The sequence below is a fragment of the Muntiacus reevesi genome, chromosome 1 (assembly GCF_963930625.1).
Source record: "Muntiacus reevesi chromosome 1, mMunRee1.1, whole genome shotgun sequence".
Taxonomy (NCBI): domain Eukaryota; kingdom Metazoa; phylum Chordata; class Mammalia; order Artiodactyla; family Cervidae; genus Muntiacus; species Muntiacus reevesi.
In genome coordinates this window covers 20,473,453-20,495,571 of record NC_089249.1, presented here as the reverse complement: position 1 = coordinate 20,495,571, position 22,119 = coordinate 20,473,453, and the positions used below count along the sequence as shown (strand labels likewise).

Below are 22,119 nucleotides of genomic sequence, written 5' to 3'. Positions count from 1 at the left end.
CTCTATGCATGAAATTCCCCTGGCAAGAATACTGGAGTGGGTTGCAACTTCTTCCTTCAGGGGTTCTTCCCGACCCAGGAATCAAACCTGGGTGTCCTGCATTGCAGGCAGATTCTTTTACAGTCTGAGCCACCAGGGAAGCCCAGAAGTTATGGAATTGTAGGTAAGACACAGGCAACTGGAAAATGTATATATAATATATGGAGGGTGGGGCTGGGTCAGGATGTAAGATGTGTTTCCTGGTACATCCACACACAGATGCATTATTCTTATTTCACAGATGAGGAAAATGAGACTCAGCCAAGATAAGGGACAGCCCAAGGCCAGTGAGCAGAAAGCTCAGAGGTGGAATCCAAGGTCAAGTGTCAGATACTTCTTGGACATGACTTGAATCCTCCTTATTTAAACTCCAGTGATTTCTTCATTCTACCATGCAGTACACCTAGAGGGATTTTTGCAAGTGATTTTTAGTGGTGAGCACGCTGCAGCATGTACAGAAGTAGAAATATAATGTTGTACACATGAAACTTATAGAAAGGTATAAACCGATGCTACCTGATTTTAAAAAAGGGTTTTGGGCCGCCTGCCGTTGAATAAGACTACCATGTGAGAGGCTTCATCTTACTGATCAGAGACACTCAGGATGTGCAGTTAAGGGGTGGAGCCAGACGTGATCCTGTGTAAAACCCCATCATCCTTCCCCTCCAGTTGGGAGCCGGCAAAGATCAGACTGGGGTTCAGTTCAGGGTCCGCTGATCCTCGCAGAGCAGCTGGGCAGGTGGCAGGGCAAGTGCTGGACAAAAGGTGTCTGTGGTGATACCCAGGGCCTGGGAACAGGAGTAGACCCAGGCCAAGGGAGAGGGCAGCAGGAGCTCCAGGGACCCTGGATGACCTCCCCTCACTGCCCTGCCTGGCCCTGGGGACTCTCTCTGCTGTCCCCCTCCCCATGGGCTGTCCTGGCCTCACTTCTGAGTCACTTGCTAGAGGGCAGTGGGGGAGGAAGTGAGCACCTAGCAAGTGGCTCCCTAAGGAGAGGGCTGGGAAGGAGGCTCTGTGGACACTCTCCCATTGGGGGAACTCCGTGTGGCCCCTCTGGGGGGCTCCAGGATGCTTATCCATCCTCTTCTTGGTTCTTGCTTCCTCTGTGGGTTAACTCTGCTGGGAAGAACCACCCTCAATTCTGGGTCACATGCAGAAGTGGACAGAAAAAAGGCAGCTGACTACCTGAGCATTTTCCAAGGTTTTCTGAGCTCATGGTGGCAGCAGCGGGGTCTCAGAGATCTCCGTTCAGCTCCTTGTTTCCGTCAGTCTGGAAAGAGGTGTGGCTTCACCCTTGGGGAAGAGATAAGAGCTTGTGGGCTCGATCACGAGTGAGCAGTGCCTCCAGGGAACAGGGAGTGGTGAGGTCTCTGGTGAGTTCCCCTGGGACGGCCGCAAGTGCCACCGGGAATTTAACCCAGTGTGGTTCTCTGTCCCCTGGGCTCTGCAGGTCACTAGCTAAGGAAAGTTACTCATCTCCCGCCACGTCAGAGTCCTGCTCTCCTTTTAGGGCACAAGGAAAAGGTCATCAGACAGAAGACTCCCATCTGCAAAGTTATAGGAGCAAAACCAGAGACAAGAACAGACAGGAAGGAATAATCTGGAAATTAGGTGAAGCTGGGAACATTTGTGCTTACTAATTGGTAATAACTAATGTTGATCCATTGTCTATGATGTGCAGGCTCCTGAAGCTCACTTGAACTTACTTGAGCCTAAGTTTTCAAGCTGATTCCAGAACCTGGGCTTGAACCCAGTCTTTCTGATCCAAATCCCAGGTTTGTGATGACCATGCTCTACTCCCTTTAATATACAAAAATATTTATTTGTGGATATATGTGTATCAGTTAAATGAGTGCTTTCATCCCAAAATAATGTCCTGCTCCCCGTGCTCGATTCTTTGCCTTGATAAAGTTCCTGGTGACACAGCTCCCAGAGCCCACACTCTCCTTGCTTCTGCAATAGCCTGTATCCCACAAAGGCCTGGAGTCCCATCGTCCCCACCTCAATTCTTGTATCCCTGCCCTGGGCAGCTGAGGACCCCAATGGTGCCCGATCCTCTCTGCTGTTCTCCCCTGACTACTGAACTTTAGGTGGTTTCTAATTCCTTATGCAAATAATCGTGTAAAGAACATTCTCCTTGTATAAAACTACATTTGAGACTGTCTCCTTAAACTATACCTATAAATAGGGTCTAGGTAGATAGCTATCTAGGATATAGGTTATGGGATCTAGAATATAGCTATCTAGGCTAGACCACAAGACATTTGCACCTAAAAAGTATTCATACTTAGAGACATAACTGACAGGAGAGAGGAACGGTCTGTTGGGCAGAGTCCCAGAGAGGGATCAACATGAGAGGGAGGCCGAGGGGAGAGCAAGGGACAAGTTTACCAACATCATGGCCCATCCCATATTCACAGCAGCCTTCACTCTTCACCAGACTTTTCAGAAAACTAGTTGAGAATGAATTGCAGGAAAAAAAAAAAAAAAAAAAAAAACAAAAAACAAAAAAAACAGGTGGTGTGTTTGTATAATTACGGAGGAAGATAAAGGATACCCATGAGAGAGATAGACATGGGATCCAGAAATCAGGAACATCAACCCAGAGGGAAGGGAATCCAAGGATCCCAGCTGGGCATGCAGCAGACCTAGAGAGAAACCAGTCCAGAATGGGATAAGAAGTCCAGAGTCTGTGGGGACAGGGGACTTGGTATCATATGAGGCACAGTTCCAAAGAAATGGAGGAAATGTTGGAGATAAGCAGTGCAAGGGGTGAAAACGAGGCCAATTAGAAACATCAGGAAAAACTAAAGCTTCGATGAAAATCATGTGCAGCTACAAGGTACAACTTAGCTCTAAAAATGTATTAAAATAACACAAAAGTCTAAACTCCTTTGTTTGATTTTTTTTATTTTAAGGTAAATTTATTTATGTTCAAGTCTTGATTTTGGAGTTTACCCAAACTCATCTCCACTGAGTTGGTGATGCCATCCTACCATCTCGTCCTCTTTCGTCCCCTTCTCCTCCTGCCCTCAATCTTTCTCAGCATCAAGGTCTTTTCAAATGAGTCAGCTCTTCTCATCAGGTGGCCGAAGTACTGGAGTTTCAGCTTCAGTATCAGTCCTTCCAATGAATGGCCAGGACTGATCTCCTTTACGATGGACTGGCTGGATCTCCCTGCAGTCCAAGGGACTCTCAAGAGTCTTCTCCAACACCACAGTTCAAAAGAATCATTTCTTCTGAGCTCACCTTTCTTTATATTCTGAATCTCATATCCATACACAACTACTGGAAAAACCATAGCCTTGACTATATGAACATTTGTTGGCAAAGTAATGTCTCTGCTTTTTAATATGCTGCCTTGTTTGGTCATAACTTTATTTCCAAGGAGTAAACGTCTTTTAATTTCATGGTTGCAATCATCATCTACAGTGACTTTGGAGCCCAGAAAAATAAAGTCTGACACTGTTTCCACTGTTTCCCCATCTATTTGCCATGAAGTGATAGGATCAGATGCCATGATTATAGTTTTCTGAATGTTGAGCTTTAAGCCAACTTTTTCACTCTCCTCTTTCACTGTCATCAAGAGGCTCTTTAGTTCCTATTCACTTTCTGCCATAAGGGTGGTGTCATCTGCATATATGAGGTTATTGATATTTCTCCTGGCAATCTTGATTCCAGCTTGTGCTTCCTCCAGCCCAGAGTTTCTCATGATGTACTCTGCATATAAGTTAAATAAGCAGAGTGACAGTATACAGCCTTTGTATATTTGTATATTTGAAAAGTACTGCTTTCCGGATTTGGAACCAGTCTGTTTTTCCACGTCCAGTTCTAACTGTTGCTTCCTGACCTGCATACAGGTTTCTCAAGAGGCAGGTCAGGTTGTCTGGTGTTCCCATCTCTTGAGGAATTTGTCACAGTTTGTTGTGATCCACACAGTCAAAAGCTTTGGCATAGTCAGCAAAGCAGATGTTTTTCTGGAACTCTCTTCCTTTTTCAATGATCCAGCAGATGTTGGCAATTTCATCTCTGTTTCCTTTCCCTTTTCTGAATCCAACTGGAACATCTGGGAGTTCATGGTTCATGTACTATTGAAGCCTGGCTTGGAGAATTTGAGTGTTGCTTTGCTAGCATGAGAAATGACTGCAATTGTGTGGTAGTTTGAACATTCTTTGGCATTGCCTTTCTTTGAGATTGGAATGAAAATTGATCTTTTCCACTCCCATATGAGAAGGCAAAATGATAGGATACTGAGAGATGTACTTCCCCAGTCGGTAGGTGCCCAATATGCTACTGGATATCAGTGGAGAAATAACTCCAGAAAGAATGAACAGACGGAGTCAAAGCATCAACAACACCCAGTTGTGGATGTGACTGGTGGTGGAAATAAAGTCTGATGCTGTAAAGAGCAATATTGCATAGGAACCTGGAATGTTAGGTTTATGAATCACGGCAAATTGGGAGTGGTCAAACAGGAGATGGCAAGAGTGAATATGGACATTTTATGAATCAGTGAACTAAAATGGACTGGAATGGATGAATTTAACTCAGATGACCATTATATCTACTACTGTGGGCAAGAATCCTTTAGAAGAAATGGAGTAGCCATCATAGTCAACAAGAGTCTGAAATGCAGTACTTGGATGCAGTCTCAAAAACGGTAGAATGATCTCTCCTCGTTTCCAAGCAAACCATTCACTATCATAGTAATCCAAGTGTATGCCCCGACCAGTAATGCTGAAGAAGTTGAAGTGGAATGGCTGTATGAAGACCTACAAGACCTTCTAAAACTAACACTGAAAAAGATGTCCTTTTCATTATAGGGGACTGGAATGCAAAAGTAGGAAGTCAGGAAACACTTGGAGTAACAGGCAAATTTGGCCTTGAAGTACAGAATGAAGCAGGGCAAAGGCTAACAGAGTTTTGCCAAGAGAACACACTGGTTTTAGCAAACACCCTCTTCCAATAACACAAGAGAAGACTCTACACATGGACATCACCAGACGGTCAACACCGAAATCAGATTGATTATGTTTTTTGCAGCCAAAGGAGAAGTTCTATACAGTCAGCAAAAACAAGTGCAGGAGCGGACTGTGGCTCAGATCATGAACTCCTTATTGCCAAATGCAGACTTAAATTGAAGAAAGTAGGGAAAACCACTAGACCATTCAGGTATGACCTAAATCAACTCCCTTATGACTATAGAGTGGAAGTGACAAATAGATTCAAGAGATTAGATCTGATAGTGCCCGAATAACTGTGGATGGAGGTTCGTGACATTGTAAGGAGGCAGGGATCAAGACCATCCCCAAGGAAAAGAAATGCAAAAAGGCAAAATGGTTGTCTGAGGAGGCCTTACAAATAGTTGTGAAAAGAAGAGAAGCGAAAGGCAAAGGAGAAAAGAAATATATACCCATTTGAATGCAGAGTTCCAAAGAATAGCCAGGAGAGATAAGAAAGTCTTCCTCCCTGATCAATGTACTTGTTAATCAATATAAAAATTAAAATACACTTCTAGAATTTGGCATCTGAAGCACTAAAGGGAGGAGGAGAATTAATATCTCAGTTTACAAAGCTGAGAATCAAGAAATAGTGGGTCCAGTTGAAAGCATAACAAATGAAGATGTAAATAAGATGCTTACAAGTACACAGCTTCCTAATGGGAGATATCAAGTTAGTGAAATAATGATATAAACAGAAGATGGGGAAAGGTATAAGAAAAAGTAAAAAAATAAATGGAATCCTTATTTTTCCCAGTCAGAAGTAAGTAAATAATACCAAATTTTGAAGTCAAGAAAAAGAAAAATGCAACCCTGAATATTGATTAGCTATTGTGGTTGATGACTCCCCACTTTGCACAAGGAACCTTCCCAATTGCTTGGTATGAATTCACTTCCTTTGAGTTCTCACAATGATCCTATAAGAAAAGCAACTGAAACTCAGAGAGGTGAAGCAGTTTACTCAAAGCACACAGCTAGTGCTAGAGCCAGAATCCAAGTCCAGGTTCCTGTCTCCTGAGGACACATTCTCACACCATTCCGCCTCCCAATGTAGTAATATCATTTAAAGACATTGATTAACTATCTAAGCTTTTCCTTGGGAAGGAATGAGCAGAACCCTCTGTACAAATTGATCTGTTTAACCATATACACTTAGGACTGGATTGTTTTAACTCTAAGACAGCAGCGGTCACTTTATAGCAGTCAGTAACCCACAAAATGGGGTGGTTTCTAGTGCCACCACCCTCAAGATGATGGAAGCAGTTGAATTAAATGCCAACAAGAAATAAGTGTGTCTCCTGTTGTGACAGCTGTCAGTATGGGAGACACATTCCTTTTGATGAAACCAGTTGTCTTAGAAAGCAAAAGTGAAAGTGGAAGTGTTAGTTACTCACAGTGTCTGACTCTGCGACCCCAGGGACTGTAGCACTCCAAGCTCTTTTGGAGGAAGTTCTCCAGGCGAGAATACTGGAGTGGGCATTACCTCCTCCAGGAGATCTTCCCAACCCAGGGATGGAATCCAGGTCTCCTGTATTGCGAGCAGATTCTTTACCTTCTGATCTACTAAGGAAGCCCTTTAAATTCTCTAAGTAGGGATGGTAACTGGGGTTTAACCAGAATAATCAGAATGAACAGTAACCCTAAACAGACACACTGTCCAGCAGCCTCTTGCCCACCCACATGTACACACACGGGCTTCTGTCCACTCAAAGGAAGGAAGACCCCTTGCAGGGGAGGTGGATCCCACAGGCTGGCATCTCTGCTCCTGCAAGGGCAAGGATGCTCTTGAAGATGATCAGAGAAGGTCAGAAGGGGCACCCACATAAATAATAATAGTAAAAGATAGTGATTACTATAAAGATGTTTCACTGGGCCAAGCTGAGTCTGTGAAAGGCTGTGAGTTCAAAATAATATTCCATGGAGAGGACTTTAAATAAAGTGTGATCAAAAAGGGAGACATAAAGGTTAAAAAGTGTGCTAGTGGTAATGCAGGAGACACAAGACTCAAGAGACATGGGTTCAGTCCTGGGTTTGGGAAGATGCCCTGGAGAAGGAAATGGCAACCCACTCAAGTATTCTTGCCTGGGAAATCCAATGGACAGAGGAGCCCAGTGGGCTATAGTCCATGGGGTCACAAAGACTTCGAATCTTTCTTTTCCTTCTTAGTTGCCAAGAAGAGTAAGTACGATGGGAAATATTTCATTGTTAATTAAGTTTATAAAGAAGAGGAGTCTTGAAGTCTATAGGTATATTCCTTTCTGTTTATTAACATGAATGTTTATAAAAGATTGAGAAAGAAAGAACAAGCCCTGACATCCTGAGGCTGGCCTGGTGTCACAACAGGACGATGCTCTTCTTCTGTTGGATGTAAAGGCTCTCACAGAACTCCAGCCTCACACAGGGTCACCCTGAGAGCAGGAGCGAAGGGGAGAGCACACACTCATCACTGCACCCTCACCAACTCCTTGCCCCCGACCTTGGCTGAAAAGCATGACTGCTCCTTCTTTACCAATTACACCTTATCCTCGCTCTGGTCTCCATACAGGGAGTTACTGAGACTCACACTGGTAGAACTGACCCCTATTCTCTGCAGCACCCAATCTAGAGTGGCCCCATTTCCTTAGAGTCTCCCTCAAATCCCCTCACCTGAGCCCCATCCTAGCATCCTTCTTTCTAACAGTTTCTCTCTCCGATCCCCAGGGTTGTCCGTCAGGAAGAGTAACCATCAGCTTGCTCACTAGGGAGTGTGCCCAGTGGCAGAGGCTGAGGCACTGGCCGCGTAGGTGGGAGAGAATTCACACAGGCCCACCTCCAAGCAGGTGAGAGAGCAGAGCTCACTGGTCCCCTGCCTCCTTCTCTGCCTAGAAGCTGTGGGAGCCCAGGAGCCAGGGCAGCCAATTGCAATCATGAAACATGGGGATGAAGAGTCAAGTCAGAGAGAAGAGGTGGGCTCAGGCATAAAGGGCTGGATCCTGGATGATGTCAAACACTTGTAAATGCGTCAAACCCTTGACTTATTCTTTTGTCCTTCCCTGCCATTCTTGTCCTGGTCCTGACCCTTGTCTGGGGGCTCAGCTGGGTGTGGATGCTGGATGGTTCTCCCTTCTGCCAGATTCTTATCTGGGTGTCCTCCTCTATTAGCCTCTGATTAGTCACTTCCTGGAAAGGCTGCCAGTGGGAGAGGGGAGGAACCTAGAGCAGCCTGTCCCTGCCCAACTGCATGGCGAGACACAGAGCCCTTCCCTCCATGTGGGCAGACAGAGATTCTACCAAACCTCTTCCTCCACGTGGGACAGCTCATACTCTATGGGCAGGGACAGGAAGGGTAACGACAGTGTCAAATTCAAAGTCCTTAGCCCATCACCGGGCTGTCCTCATGCTCCAACTCTGTCTGACTCACCCTCCTGACTCTACAGGGCTTGGTGGAGGGGCCTGGAGGACTCCCAGCTGCCTGGACTCTGATTCCCCCCCCCCCACCCCCAGCCTCCAGGCCTTCGCTGAGGCTGCCCTTCCAAGGCCTTTCCCCATGTGCCTCACAAGGTGAAATGTTTCTTGTCCTTGGAGGCCCATCTCAAAAGCTTCCTGCCCCTGCTGTCTTCCTCTAAACCCTTCCAGTCTCCCTTGGAATCTTGACTTTCCTGCCTGTGGGTCTATTTGTGTGGAGTTTCTTCAGCTCCCAGCACCGGGCGGGGGCTCTGTCTCTTCTCTGCTGCTCTTCCTGCTCCAGGGCTTCTGGGGCACCCTCAACCCTCCTGGGCACAGCCTGGCTAACACATGAGGTGTGGGACCTGTTACTGGGGCATGAAGCAACCAGATCCTCAAAGACATGTTACTATACCTCTTCTACCCACAGTTGAGTCATTCCATTTGTTTCCCCTGTCTGTCTTCATAAAAGCTCTTTCTGATAGAGAGTGTCATCAGATTTCTGAATGTTTCCATTTATGGGCATGTCATCGTTTCCCGGAAGATCACCCTCTGCCGGTAAAAGAGGATGTGAGACCTACATGGTCTATGCTCTCCACCATCTTGGCTTAAGAAAGCTTTGGTATGAAGACTGTACTCTCAGGTAGCAGGAAAACACCTGCATTTCTTCATGCTTCCTTACTCCAGCCATGATATTTTTGTAAGAGGATAAAGAGGAAGAGAGACCTGTGGGAAAACATGAGGCTTACCCCAAATCTGATATCCTATCCTGAGACTTGAAGACTCGAGCAGGACATTCCTAAATCCCCGCTCCCATAAGATGTCCAGTCCAGGTCTGGGCTGGGTGTGGGGCCCAGCTTCTTCCAGTCTCTCGCTCTCTGCTCCCTAACTGCTGCCTGGGACTTTGAGGGGAGAAGCGTGGAGTCATTTCCCGACTGCATTGGAGGCAATTTGGAAAGCACAGAAATGGGTGTGCTACTCTTTGACTGAGAAAAGTACCACTTAACCATGTCCTGCTTGAAAGAGCAGGAGGAGAAGATGGAAAAAAAGGAGGTGGGGTACGAAGAGAAAGAGGAAGAGACAAAAAGATTCTAAGCAATCAATCAATTCCAAAGGATCTAAATGAAAATGGAAAAGAAAAAGAACTACAAACATGCTAGAAAAAATGTTAAAAATAACTTTGAGTTGAGGAAACCATTCTCATCAAGACATAATTGCTGGAGCCATAAGGAAGGTTTGATTTATTTGACTTCTTAAAAACTGAATATTTCAAAAGGATGCCACAAAACAAGTTAGAAAAGAATGAGAGGCCAGAAGACACTGTTTGCAATGTTTATAGTAGACAAAGATGAACATTCGCAACACAGAAAGAGCCTAAAATCCACATGAAGAGACTGAATGCAGTTTTTCACAAATGGGTAAGAGATGTGAACAGACAACTCCCGGGGAGGCAACTTGCCCAGGGTCACACTGCTCTCCGTGGACACAGTGCAGGCCAAGTTCAGACCTTCTGACATGCGTATGTGAGGGAGGGGAGTGGAATGTGATTTTAATACCCCAGAAATTTCTAGGTTTGTCTCTACCTTTATAAACACATAGATCTAATCTCATGCCCCTCTTGTTATACTGATATATCTACAGTTTGGCTTCTTGTCTTGAGATTGTAAAACCTGTATCATAATGTGGGCATTGTGTGGCAAGGCCTGCATCTCCCTACTTGGTCTCCTCTCCTTCCTCTCTCAGGCCTTTTTTTCTCCCCCAGGACCTGGCACTGAGCAGTCACTCAGAGACCGGGTGGGTGATGAAACCTGATTCCTTGTATCTCAAAAGAAAACCCCACCAACCTCAGCACAGCACCCAGGGGCAGACTCAAGTTGGCCAGGCCACAATGAGGAAGGACTCTAGCTGCTTTGCCCTACTCCATCCCGTCAACTTTCTTGAAATTTCCCAAAGGACTGAGCACCCACAACACACACCTTCCTTCTGGGGTCACCGCTCGTGTCTCAGGGGTCCACATCCCAAGCTGAGACCCCCTGAACAGGTGTCTCCCTCCCTCTGCACTCTTTAGGGGCCACGGGGGTGGGAGGAAGCTGTCAGACACACTTGCTTCCACATCCAGTCTCTGCCCTTAGGGCCATGGTCTCACCTCTCTGAGCTTCCATTTCCCTTCTTATGTCAACTAGTGACAATCAAGGTTTACTCAGACATTTATCCTGAGGATGAGGAGATGGGCAGGGGTCATACCCCCTGCTGCTTACCCAGGAGACTTCCTCTGGCTGAGTGTGAACAAGATCCAGTTTTTCTCAGCTATGCAAATGCAGCTGCCTTCTGGGTGTCTCTGCAATAAACAACGCATACCTTCCGGTCCCATATATATTTGGAGAACCAGAAGGGAAAGTGAAACCCTCACTTCTGAGTGGCTCAAGTTACCATCACCCTGCCCCCACCAGCCCCTGCCCAGAACTATTCCCACCCTCCTGCTGCCCGTTTAGGGAAACAAGCCCAGCCCTGACAGCCCACATCCTTCTGACACACCCCCCCTGCCTCGGCTCCTAGAAGGTGACCTGCCACCAACACACTGCGAGTCACTGCCCCACCCATGGCTGTCTCTCCACCCCCTCAGTCCTCCCCACCCACCCGCTCACCAGCCTGCCTGCTTTATTCACCCTCATGCCACCAGCACGTGGCACAGAACACACCAGCTCCTCACCATATACTGGTCATACTGCTGCTGCTGAGGGTCACATCACTGTGCCTTCCAGGGTTTATTCATGCAGGTCCTTCTGCCAGGTACACCTGCTGCATCCAACTTGGAGAAATCATACTCACCCTGCAAAGCCAAAGTCTGGTATCACCTCCACTGAGAAGCCCTCCAGGACCTCACTTGCAGAGTCCCCTATCACTGCTCTGCTCCCTTGGTAGCTGGGAGAGGGGCCGAAGGCCACCCCTCAGCCTCTCTGTCCATTCCCCACCTCCACTCCTTTTGATCAAGTCCTTCTAGACTTGGCCCTGCTGACAGGCACAGAACTAGTGCCTTCCGGTCCCAGCAACTCACCTGAGGAGACCCAGCCTTGGTGGTCAAGGTCATTTGAATGAATGGAAAGTTTGTGGGAAGGGCTGAGAGCATGCTGCTATTTTCTACCCTGGATTATTTCTAGCTGCAGTTTCTTTTCTTGAAATGGAGGACCTTTACAGGAAGGCTAGTGATCTGGCAACTCAAAAGTCAACAACAGAAAACCAGTCTTATTTTCTGCTTGGTTCTTGAGCAAAGAGCCAAAGTGTAGGGAGGGCTGAAATTAGCCCCGCTCTGTGCAGGCTCTGTCCACACCTTTCCTGTTTTACTCTCACATCATGTCTAGGAAGTGTCGGCTCCATTTTTCAGATAAAGAAACAGAAGAAAAGGTCCTACAGCCTGAGAGTCTTGGTAGATTTTCTTCTTTGCCCCAATGACAAGGCGCAGCAGTGGGGCTGGACCCCCCATGGAGGCCCACCTGCCCATCCTTCAGGGCTGTTTCATCCCAGAAAATGGCCCCAGTCATCATGACCACCTTCCCCATCTTAGAGGGAGGGACAGAGGAGTGATGGGTGTTACTCCATGAAGACCACACTCTACGGTTTGGTCTTACAATTACCGACCAGGAACCTGACCTATCTTTGCAGTAGGGTAGCTGATGGCAGGGGCGAGGAGGGGGCTTTCTTCCAGCAACTCAGGGAGGAGCCAAGATTCAAACCAAGGTTATCACTGCCTATTGGAAACGCCACTCCTTGTTTAAAGTTGCTTTTTTTTTTTCCTTTAAATCATTTTTTCCCCAGTAAACTCCCTCCTAGTGATTCTTCTCTCTTCCACTAGCATGAGTTTGTCTGGAAGTTAAGCAAAACCTCCCTGAGGTACAGAACTCAGCTAATCCAGAGGACTGTGTCCAGCTGTCATGAAGGTCCTCTGCTGAGAACGCCTAATAGACGCCAGCCCATCATGGGCTCAATAAACACAAGCCCATGGGAGAGCAGCCACGGGAGCTACAGACTCAAATCAGGTGAGGATTCAGCAAGGCTTCAACCCAGGGGCATGAGCTGAGACCACCCATTTCAAGATCCTAAAGATTTAATGATGATAAAATTGGGCTTCACTTAACCCCAACATCACAAGAGAAGTACCCCAGGATGGCTACAGCGACGCACCTGCCTGTCCTCGTCACTTTTTATAGGACCAGTGGGAGTGAGTAGGGAGCTTCAGACTGAGCATGTGACCAGAGGGCTTTAGAGTCATCAGAGTTGCTGATGGAGGTGGACCCCAGGGGGCAGAGCACAGGGGATCCCCTCCAGGCTGACAGCACAGGTGACCTCAAGGGAACGCGTCTCGGCCACTCACTGCCAGGCTGCTCTCGTCACAATAGCCAAAGTAGGAAGAAAGAAAAATAATATAAGAAAAATTCTGTCTATGCATACCACGGACTATTACTCACTTAAAAAAGGAAGAAAGTTCTTTTTAAAAAAATTATTTTAAAAGGAAGAAAATTCAGACACGTGCTACAGCCTGGATGTGCCTTGAAGACATTATGTTCAGTGAAATAAAACAATTACAAGAAACTTATTGTATTTTCTGTTTTTATTAGGTTTGCAGAGTAGGCAAATGGATAAGGACAAAAAGTAGGGTGGTGGTTGTCAGGGGCTATGGGAGCGGGAGTCACGGTCCAGAGGAGTCTCAGGTTTCAGGAAGAAAGAATATGGAGATGGATGGTGGTGATGGCTGCAAAATAGATGAATGTATTTTATACCACTCACCTGTACACTTAAAAATGGTTAAGTGGTACATTTTATGTTGTGTATATTTTACCACAGGAAGTAAAAAAGAAAGAAAAAAAATCCTATCACAAAGAACAAATATTGTATGATTCCACTCACATGAGGTCCTGAGAGGAGTCAAATTCATAAAAATCAGGGGCACACTTGTGCTTGCCAGGGGTGGAGAGGAGGGAGAATGAGGTATTAGTTTATAATTGGGACAGAGTTTCATTTTTGATGTAAAACATTCTGTGGATGGATGGTGATGCTGGGTGTACAATGATGGAGTGTCCTTAATACCACTGACCTGTACACTGAAAAGTGGGTAAAATGGTAAATTTGATGATTTTAAAAAATGAAAACAATTTGTTAAAAAGCTGAACCTTTGTGGGAAAACATAGCAGCACCTGAACACTTTACAGTCTGTAAAACACTTTCACACACACCATTGAGCAAGCCATCTCAGCCCTGTGATGGAAACATTTACTATCTCAATGTCACCAGGGAAAACTGAGGTTCAGACTTGCCCCCAAATGGGGAAACTGGCTGGTCGGTCTGTGTTCTGGACTATGCCATTTCCTTACAGGAAGAGAAATCCTTAACCTTCCAGTAGTCTAAACATGTACTTTCCTGTTGGGGTCCTTTAATGGACAGGAACCTGGTGGTCCAGAGGTGACGATGAGAAAGTGAAAGAAGGAAGGAGGCTAATATTCCCTGGGTTATGCAGCCAGCCTTCGCTCTCCAGGGAATCAGTCAGAAAGAGCGAAAGACACGGGGACACAAGCTCTGATGGAACAAGTGTGCTTTATTGAATTCTGTAAGAGTATATATACTGTAATACAAGGTAGCTTCTTCAGATAAAATCAAGAGACCAGACTTTACAAGTTATCAAGGAAGCAAGAAGCAATAGAGGCCATAAGGCCAAAGGCGATCCATATCAAAAGAGGGTCGTAAACAATCCCTTTCACCAAATGGAAAAGCTAATGAAGGAAATCCTATGCAAGCATCCCATCTCTATGCTCTCCATCCTGGGAGAGGCTTGCCTGCTCCTCTCACCAGCCATGGACTGATAAGGAGCAGAGGGCTCAAGGGAGATAGGAAACAGCACACAGGAATCCTCTTGTTAAACATTCCCTGACACTTTCCTTCCATAAATGCTCCCTGTTAGCTTGAGATGAGTCATAAACATCAATTATCTCTTGTCCAAAGAAGGAAGCTCAAGGCCCGAGTTCCTAGGGGCCACAGGGAGCTGAGTCTGGCGGGGCCAATGGGGACCCTCTGCGACTGGCATCAAGTGTCAACTCACTTCTGCAACAGCCCCACCTCGGCGGAAAGCTGCCTGAATTCTTCCTTCACAGAGACTCTGGGGCCCACTCTGCTGTGTCCACATCTCTCCATTTTCCATGAGTGGGGAGAGAATTTGGCTTCATGCAGACCTCCTTGATGGGGATAAAATGGAAACAGTGACAGACTTCATTTTCTTGAAGTCCAAATCACTGTGGATGGTGACTGCAGCCATGAAATTAAAAGACATTTGCTTCTTGGAAGAAAAGCTATTACCCACCTAGACAGTGTATTAAAAAGCAGAGACATCACTTTGCCAACAAAGTCCCCTATAGTCAAAACTATGATTTTCCCAGTAGTCATGTACAGATGTGAGAGTTGGACCATAAAGAAGGCTGAGTGCTGAAGAATTGATGCTTTTGAACTGTGGTGTTGGAGAAGATTCTTGGGAGTCCCTTGGACAGCAAGGAGATCCAACCAGTCAATCCTAAAGGAGATCAGTCGTGAATATTCACTGGAAGGACTGATGCTGAAGCTGAAACTCCAATACTTTGGTCACCTGATGTGAAGAGTTGACTCACTGGAAAAGACCCTGTTGCTGGGAAAGATTGAAGGTGGAAGGAGAAGGGGGCGACAGAGGATGAAATGGCTGGATGGCATCACTGACTTAATGGACATGTTTGGGTAAACTCCAGGAATTGGTGATGGACAGGGAGGCCTGGCGTGCTGCAGCCATGGGGTCGCAAAGAGTCAGACACCACTGAGTGACTGAACTCAACTGAACTTAAGAACTTATAAAAAATTAAAACAGGATAAATATGTTCATAGATGCACATATAATTGAATCATTTTGCTATACACCTGAAGCTAATACAATATTGTAAATCAACTATATTTTAATAAAATATGGAAACAAACAACTCACTACCCAATGAGTTCAAAGGTGAGTTGATGCTGGCGAAGTAGGGCTAGAGACCCTCACCAGGGGAAACCCTTCTTGCTGGAATATCAAACCCTGGGGAGGGCGACAGAGGAGACCCTGCTACTTGTGCTGGATCTCTACAATCCTAACTCTTTGGCTTTCTCCCATTTTCAAAGCTCCCCTATCCCTGGCCTCTCACTGCTCATCTCCCTGTCTCTCCCTTATTCTGCCCTCCGTGTCTTCTTTAGTCCAAAACAAGTGGTTTCTCCCCGTGACCCTGCACATGTCCCCGGTCCCTGCATTGCTCTGGGGTGACCAGCGGGCCCTATTGCAGACTCTCATAGATCCAGGTGAGCTCCTCCAACTTCGTCTCCAGCTCCTGGGCTTTCTGCCTCATGTTCTCAGCCGATGCTGTCTTTGTCCCCTCCTGGAAGTCCTGTGCGTCTTTCACCAGGGAGTACACGTCCAGTGCAAAGAATATACCTGACATGACTCCACTCCCGATGTAGGCTGCTCTTGTCGCTGCCAGAGCTGTGCCTCCGAAATGTCTTCTCACCTGTTGGGAACTTTGGACAGAGACTCGCCCGGGGGTTAGGTAGGGCTGAGCAGTGGCTACTAATTGAGGGTTGCCTCTGGCCACCCTGATGGCACGAATATGACTCCCAAAGTCTTTAACTTCGTAGAGATTCCTTCCATAGGAAATTATTTTGGCTGTATCAAGGAGACTGGCCTGGGTTTCTGCTGATGACATGTTTACATTTTCTACCTCCTTGGCGGACACACCTGTTACAGTAGCTGCTGCTCCCAGCTCTAGTCCAATGACTGGGAGTCTGCTGAGGACTTCTGTAAAGGGTGCCAGAACCAGGTCAAGGAAGCCTGGGGCACCTGAAGCAACGCCAGTGGAGGAGGCTACAACATTGGAGATGGTGCAGTCCCTGTCCACCTTGTCAGCATTGTCTGCGAGCTCACAGAGCTTATTTATGCTCTCCTTTAGCTCCTGTATTACCTGAGGAAACTCCTTCAAAAACCTCTCCTTTTCTTGCTGATAGTTTTGGAGCCTGTCTTGGTCCTCCTTGGCCAATTCTGTTTGTAGCTTGATCAGATGTTCACGTAGTACATCTGCCTCTTCCCTGTAACAGTGAATTAAAGCCTTAGAAAGACAGTTTGCTTCTCTATGAAGCAGGCTCAACAAGCTCTATCCTGCATAAGCCACAGAAATTTTTTGTGTGTGTGTGCAATAGAGTTTTTATTAAAGTATAAAGGAGATAGAGAAAGCTTCTGATATAGATATCAGAAGGGGGTAGAAATAGCACCCCCTTGCTACTGTTAGCAATGGAGTTATATACTATCCAATGAATCCAAAGAATGTCTGGAGGTTGTAAAGACTTCACCAGACCTACTCCCATAATTTACATTTTAAGATAACAGAGTTGGCCAGAAGGATAAACCACAGAGATTTTATTGTAAATCACAAGAATTTTACTAATGTAAAAGTTTTGCCAACCTTAAACCCTCATTTGGATATTGTTAGTGCTCCATGCACTTATTCAAACATGGAATAAATAAGCCAAGGTCATCTTAGGATACCTTTAACTTAAGAGAAATATTTGATAAAGACATCTCAAAGGCTGACTAATACCATCACTTCCAGAATGTGTGTAAAATGGGAACTTCACAGATAAACAAAGAGAAGTGGGATTAGAGCAGAAATCCCTTCATTCAAGGACTTTAGTGTGTAGTGAGGAGTCCTCTTGTTTTTTGCTCTTGGCTGCTAGGATGTGGTCCCTAAGCCCCCAAAATATTCTGGCTGATAAGAATGTCCTCATCTGCCTGGGACTTTGGCCTCTGGACAGTCTGACAAGTTGACATGTGATGGGCCTCTGGGTCACGTGGTATCAGTTCTGACCTCTGGAGGAGCTGGGCTCTAGGGCATTAGTCTGACCTCTGGGAGGGGCTGGAGATGACAGGCCAGGGTAATTTGTTGTTAAATAGGGTGAGCGTTCCTGGCGGGCAGTGCTCCATGTGTCCTGCCCCACTGAATCCAGGACAGTAACGCATCCTGGGGACAATGAAAGCTTCGTGTGAGAAACCCGCCTAGACTCTGCCCTATGGCTGATGGGAAACTGCATCCTTCCCTGTAATAGACCATAACTGGGATCCTGAAGCTTTACGTGAGTCTGTGAATCCTTTTATGGAGTTCTACAATCTGAGGGAGGTTGTGGGATCCCCCATGTTGCCCTTGATGGGAAATGTAAGGACAGTCCCAGCACTGTGTCCTCATACTTTTCAGATTGGCTAACTGTGTGCCTAGAATTTTATTTTAAATCAAAACTCAGCTAGAAGGACCCTTAACGATCCTATTGCCTGGTATCTGCTCTCACCCAAGCCTGAACCCTTGGCCTTCTCAGCAGAAGGACACTGGGTCTGTCCAAAGCCCATATTGACTGGGAAGCAGGAGATGTGCTGTGAGCCCTGTCCCCCGTGGCCCCTCCAGCCCACCTCACTGACTCCTGACCCAGGACCCAGCACCCCTGATCTCTCAGGGGTTTTATGTTAATTTCTGACAGCTTCATGAGCCTGCACCCCAAGGCCATGTGCAACTTTATGGAACCTATAAAGATTCAAGAGACGTGAGGAAACGCCCATCTGAGTGGTTGAGCCTGAAGAGACTGGCACTTGCACAGCTGGTGGAGGAAGCATTTCCTCTTGGGTGGGGGTGCGTGAGGCTCCTCGGAATCCCTCAAATGACACACATCAAAGCCACTTACTATGACCCTGGAGGGTTCACTGAACCACACGGCCTTCCCACTGTCGGAGCAGCTCCACGTAGACTAGAAGAGGGTCCCAGATGGAGTGAGAACCCAGGTCCCAGGCAGGGTGTGAAGGACACAGTCACCCAGGGCCCTCTAGCCCAGCTTGAGGGGATCCCATTAGGGAGGGAAGAAATGTCCCCGCTCCCACTCCTGGGACCTCTGTTAGAGTCACAGCCCCTTCAGTTCTGTGTCCTTGGGGCCCACTCTCCTCACTCTAGTCCTGGCCCTGCTGCCCAAGCCTGCCTACTAGTCCTACAACCTGGACCCTCTGCTCCACCCTGACCCCTGGTCTGACCCTGCTCCAGGCCTCCCTGGGCCTTTGGATGAGATGATTGCACTTGGTTCCCCACCTCTGACCCTACAGTTCACTCAGAGGCCATCACCACAATCCATCAGATTGAATAGCTATTCCCACTGGACACATAACACATAAAAAATCTGAGACTCAAAGTCTTAAACCCACAGGCTCAGAGTTGGGCAGGGCTAGATCCAGGATCCCACCAGGTCTAACCAGTTCCCCTCCAGCCTCTCTGCCTTATTAGCCAGCAGGAACCTCCAGTGTTGGTATAATTCCTAAAATGGGGAATGAAAGAGTTCTAGTCAATTCCCAGGAACACAAAATGATGTTCGGGTCAGGATTTTCTGACTTGACCCAAAGGAAGTCCTTCTTGGTTCTCATCTCCAGGAAGAAGGTCCCTGATTCTTCCCAACAAGCTTATTTTAAAATTAACATTGATTCAACACCTACTCTGTGTCAGCAATCATGAAAAGCACTTGCGTGCGTGATCTCAGGGTCCTCACAATAAAACTGAACAGATGATGAAGCAGAGAGTAGTTCAGTAACTTGTCCAAGGTCATATAACCTGCCTTTCCTTCCAGGTTTTGTCTCTTCTGACCTAACGTCATTCACTGCCAATAAACAACACGGAGGAAACATTCCACATAGCATCTTGAGGAGGAACATTCTCGGCCCCAACCATAGGATCTGCCTGGAGAAAACTAGCCTGGGAGAATCTTCCTGGGGGCATGTTGGTGACATTCCTGGTGTACCTGCAAGGTTACCTGGACAAACCAGCCTCAGTCAAAAAATTCTCCCAAGGTTTTTCTTCGAGCAGGAATTGCAGTTGTTCCAATGTCACACTCTCCTGGAAATACTCAATGACATCCTCAAAAAAATTTTGGCTCTCTAGACAGAAAAATAAAAATTGAAGATTCAAATAAACTGTGGTGTGATGTAAACGGTATCGAGTATAAGTGGTTAAAGTTCACCTTTTTGAGCAGCATTCATCTGGCATGCTGTTGATGGATTTATCTGGGGTCTCAGGGGTACTGTATGCACCAGCCCCAGTTCATAGGTTAACGCCCAGACCCACCAACTCTGCAATGACTGTATTAGAAGATAGGGGGCTTTAAGGCAGTAATTAGGTGAAATGAGGCCTTAAGTGTGGGGCCTTAATTCAGTGATACCAGTGTCCTCTTTAAATGAAGAGACGTCAGATCTCTTCCACTCTCTCTCTCTTCCCTGAAGTATTCACTTTTCATAGGTTTTCTTTTTCTCATGCATCACTAAGGGAAAAATGAACTCAGGGCTCATGGGGAGGGAAGCCACAGCACTAGATCTGTGTGTTGATTGATGAGGGTGGTGTGGGTTGAGGAAATAACCGAGCACCTGGGTGTCTGCGTGGGCATTTGAGAACGACAGAACTAGTGCCTGTCTGAGGCAGTCACCTAGTAATCAGGTGTGTATCATGGGAGCGCTTGCAGGGGCCCTAACACTCCGCAGGGGAGAGGGGATTCAGAGAAGGGGAGAGGTTTCTACTTGGAGCTAACACAGGTAGGGGGGACAGCACGACACTAGGCAGGACCTGCTATGTGGTCGCCCCGGCCCAGGCCCTGGACACAGATTATATTTGGTCTCATCACAACATAGGGAAATACCCTTCTCATTTTACAGGTTAGGTCAGGTAAGGTGCTCCAGATCTGGGAGGCCTGTGTGGGAGGCAGCAAAGGCCAGATTGGGGGTCAGTTTAGAGTCCGCTGACCCTCAGAGAACCGCTGGGTGGGCAGCAGGGCGAGTGGTGGAGGAAACAGCATCTGTGTTGACAGCCCAGGGTCTGGGAGCAGAAGGAGGCTTGGACCAAGGGAGAGGGCAGGAGAAGCTCCAGGGGACCTCCCCTCCCTGTCCACCTGGCCTTGGAGACTTCCTCTGCTGTGCCCGCCCCCTCCATGGGCTGTCCTGGCCTCACTTCTGAGTCATTAGCAGGGGGTCAGAAGGTAGGGGGCGGAAGTTAGCATCTTGTATGTGGCTCCCTGAGGACCAGGAAAGAGGCTGTGGGAACAGACCAGCAAGTGTTAGGGGACTCCCCATTGCCTCTCTGGGGGATGCTTCTCCACGCCTTTCTTGGTTCTTGATTACTTGGCAGGTTAATTTGGCCTGGAGGCACCACACTCAATTCTGGGTCACAAGTAGGAACCTGCCAGAGACGAGGTGGCTGACTACCTGAGCGGTGCCTGGGATCTTCTGAGCTCATGGTGGCAGCAGCAGGGTCTCAGAGATCTCACCCGTCTGTGTCAGGCTGGAAGGTATCGTTTCACCCTCGGGGAAGAGAAAACAGATTGTGGGCTTGATACGCGTGAGCAGTGGCTGTAGGGAGCAGCGAGGGGCGTGGTCTCTGGCAGGTTCCCCTGGGGCGGCCACCAGCGCCACAAGGGACTTAACCCAGCGTGGTTCTCTGTCCCCTGGGCTCTGCAGATCACTTGTTAAGGAAAGTTACTTATCCTCCCACCGTCCTCCGCAGCCAGAGTCCTGCTCTCCTGTTGGGGCACAAGGAGAGGATAATCAGAGAGGAGACAGCCATCTGCGAAGTTACAGGAGCAATAAAACCAGAGACAGAAGAACAGGCAGGAAGGGAACACTCTGGAAATTACATGAGGTTGGGAACGCTTGTATTACTAATTGGTTATAGGTGATATTGACCCACTGTCTATGACATGCAGGCTCCTGAAACTCACCTAAACTTAGGTCAGCCCAAGTTTTCCCATTTCTGCTGGAGCCCAGCCTTGAACCCAAGTCTTTCTGATCCAAATCCCAGGTTTGTGATGACTAAAGCTCTACTTGCTTTAATGTACAAAAATGTCTATTTGTGGATGCATGTTAATCGGAAAATGACTTTTTACTGCAAAATGATGTCATGCACCCTGTGCTCATGTCTCTGCCTTGATAAAGTTCCCGGTGCTGTAGCTCTCACAGCCCACATCTTCCTCGCTTCTGCAATAGACTTTATCCCACAAACCTTTTTTTCTGGAGTCCCACCAGCCCCACTCCAATCCCTGCTGCCCTTCCCTGGTCAGCTGAGGACCTGAATGGTGTCCTCTGCTGTTCACTCCTGATTGTTGGACTTCAGGCTGTTTTAAATTCTTTATGTAAATAATAGTGCAAAGAACACTCTTCTTGCATAAAACTTTGCCTACATTTAAAATTCTTTGATTAAACTGTTTCTAGAAGTACAATGACTGGATCCAAGGGTATCAACACCTAACATTTTTTCATACTTAAGCTACTTTGTTATGCAAACAAACTGTACAAATTTGCATTCACACATATCGTATGTATGGTGTCCATCCTTGTCTTGCCAGTTCGCTGTTATTTTTTTAAATAGCAGATCTTTATATAGAGAAAACGTCTTTTGGTTCCAGTTATGACTATCTTTGTTGGGAGATGAGAATAGAAAGCGTGTTAATTACACTTAGGCAGTATTTTAAGAAGGCAAAAGAGTACTTATTTAAGTATTCTTCCTGAGACCAGACTGAAATGATAGTAAAGGTCCTTATAGTTACAGTAACAGCTATTTGTGAG

At 46.8% G+C, this 22,119-nt stretch overlaps 2 protein-coding genes across 2 annotated transcripts in view; both read right to left on the bottom strand.

The window, feature by feature from the left end:
- Positions 1-22,119, bottom strand: part of LOC136170656 (apolipoprotein L2-like) — a 103,176-nt gene that overhangs the window by 7,481 nt on the left and 73,576 nt on the right. Inside the window, exon 2 of the mRNA XM_065939057.1 lies at positions 1,225-1,332. Within this exon, the coding sequence (XP_065795129.1) occupies positions 1,225-1,255 (31 nt within the window). The 5' untranslated portion in view covers positions 1,256-1,332. The remainder of the gene's footprint in view (positions 1-1,224; positions 1,333-22,119) is intronic.
- LOC136159301 (apolipoprotein L3-like) lies at positions 15,776-20,794 on the bottom strand. Its single transcript, XM_065921367.1, has 3 exons — positions 20,764-20,794; positions 19,326-19,449; positions 15,776-16,580 (listed from the first exon to the last, which is right to left on the bottom strand). The coding sequence occupies exons 1-3, from the start codon at positions 20,792-20,794 to the stop codon at positions 15,776-15,778; spliced, it is 960 nt and encodes a 319-aa protein (XP_065777439.1).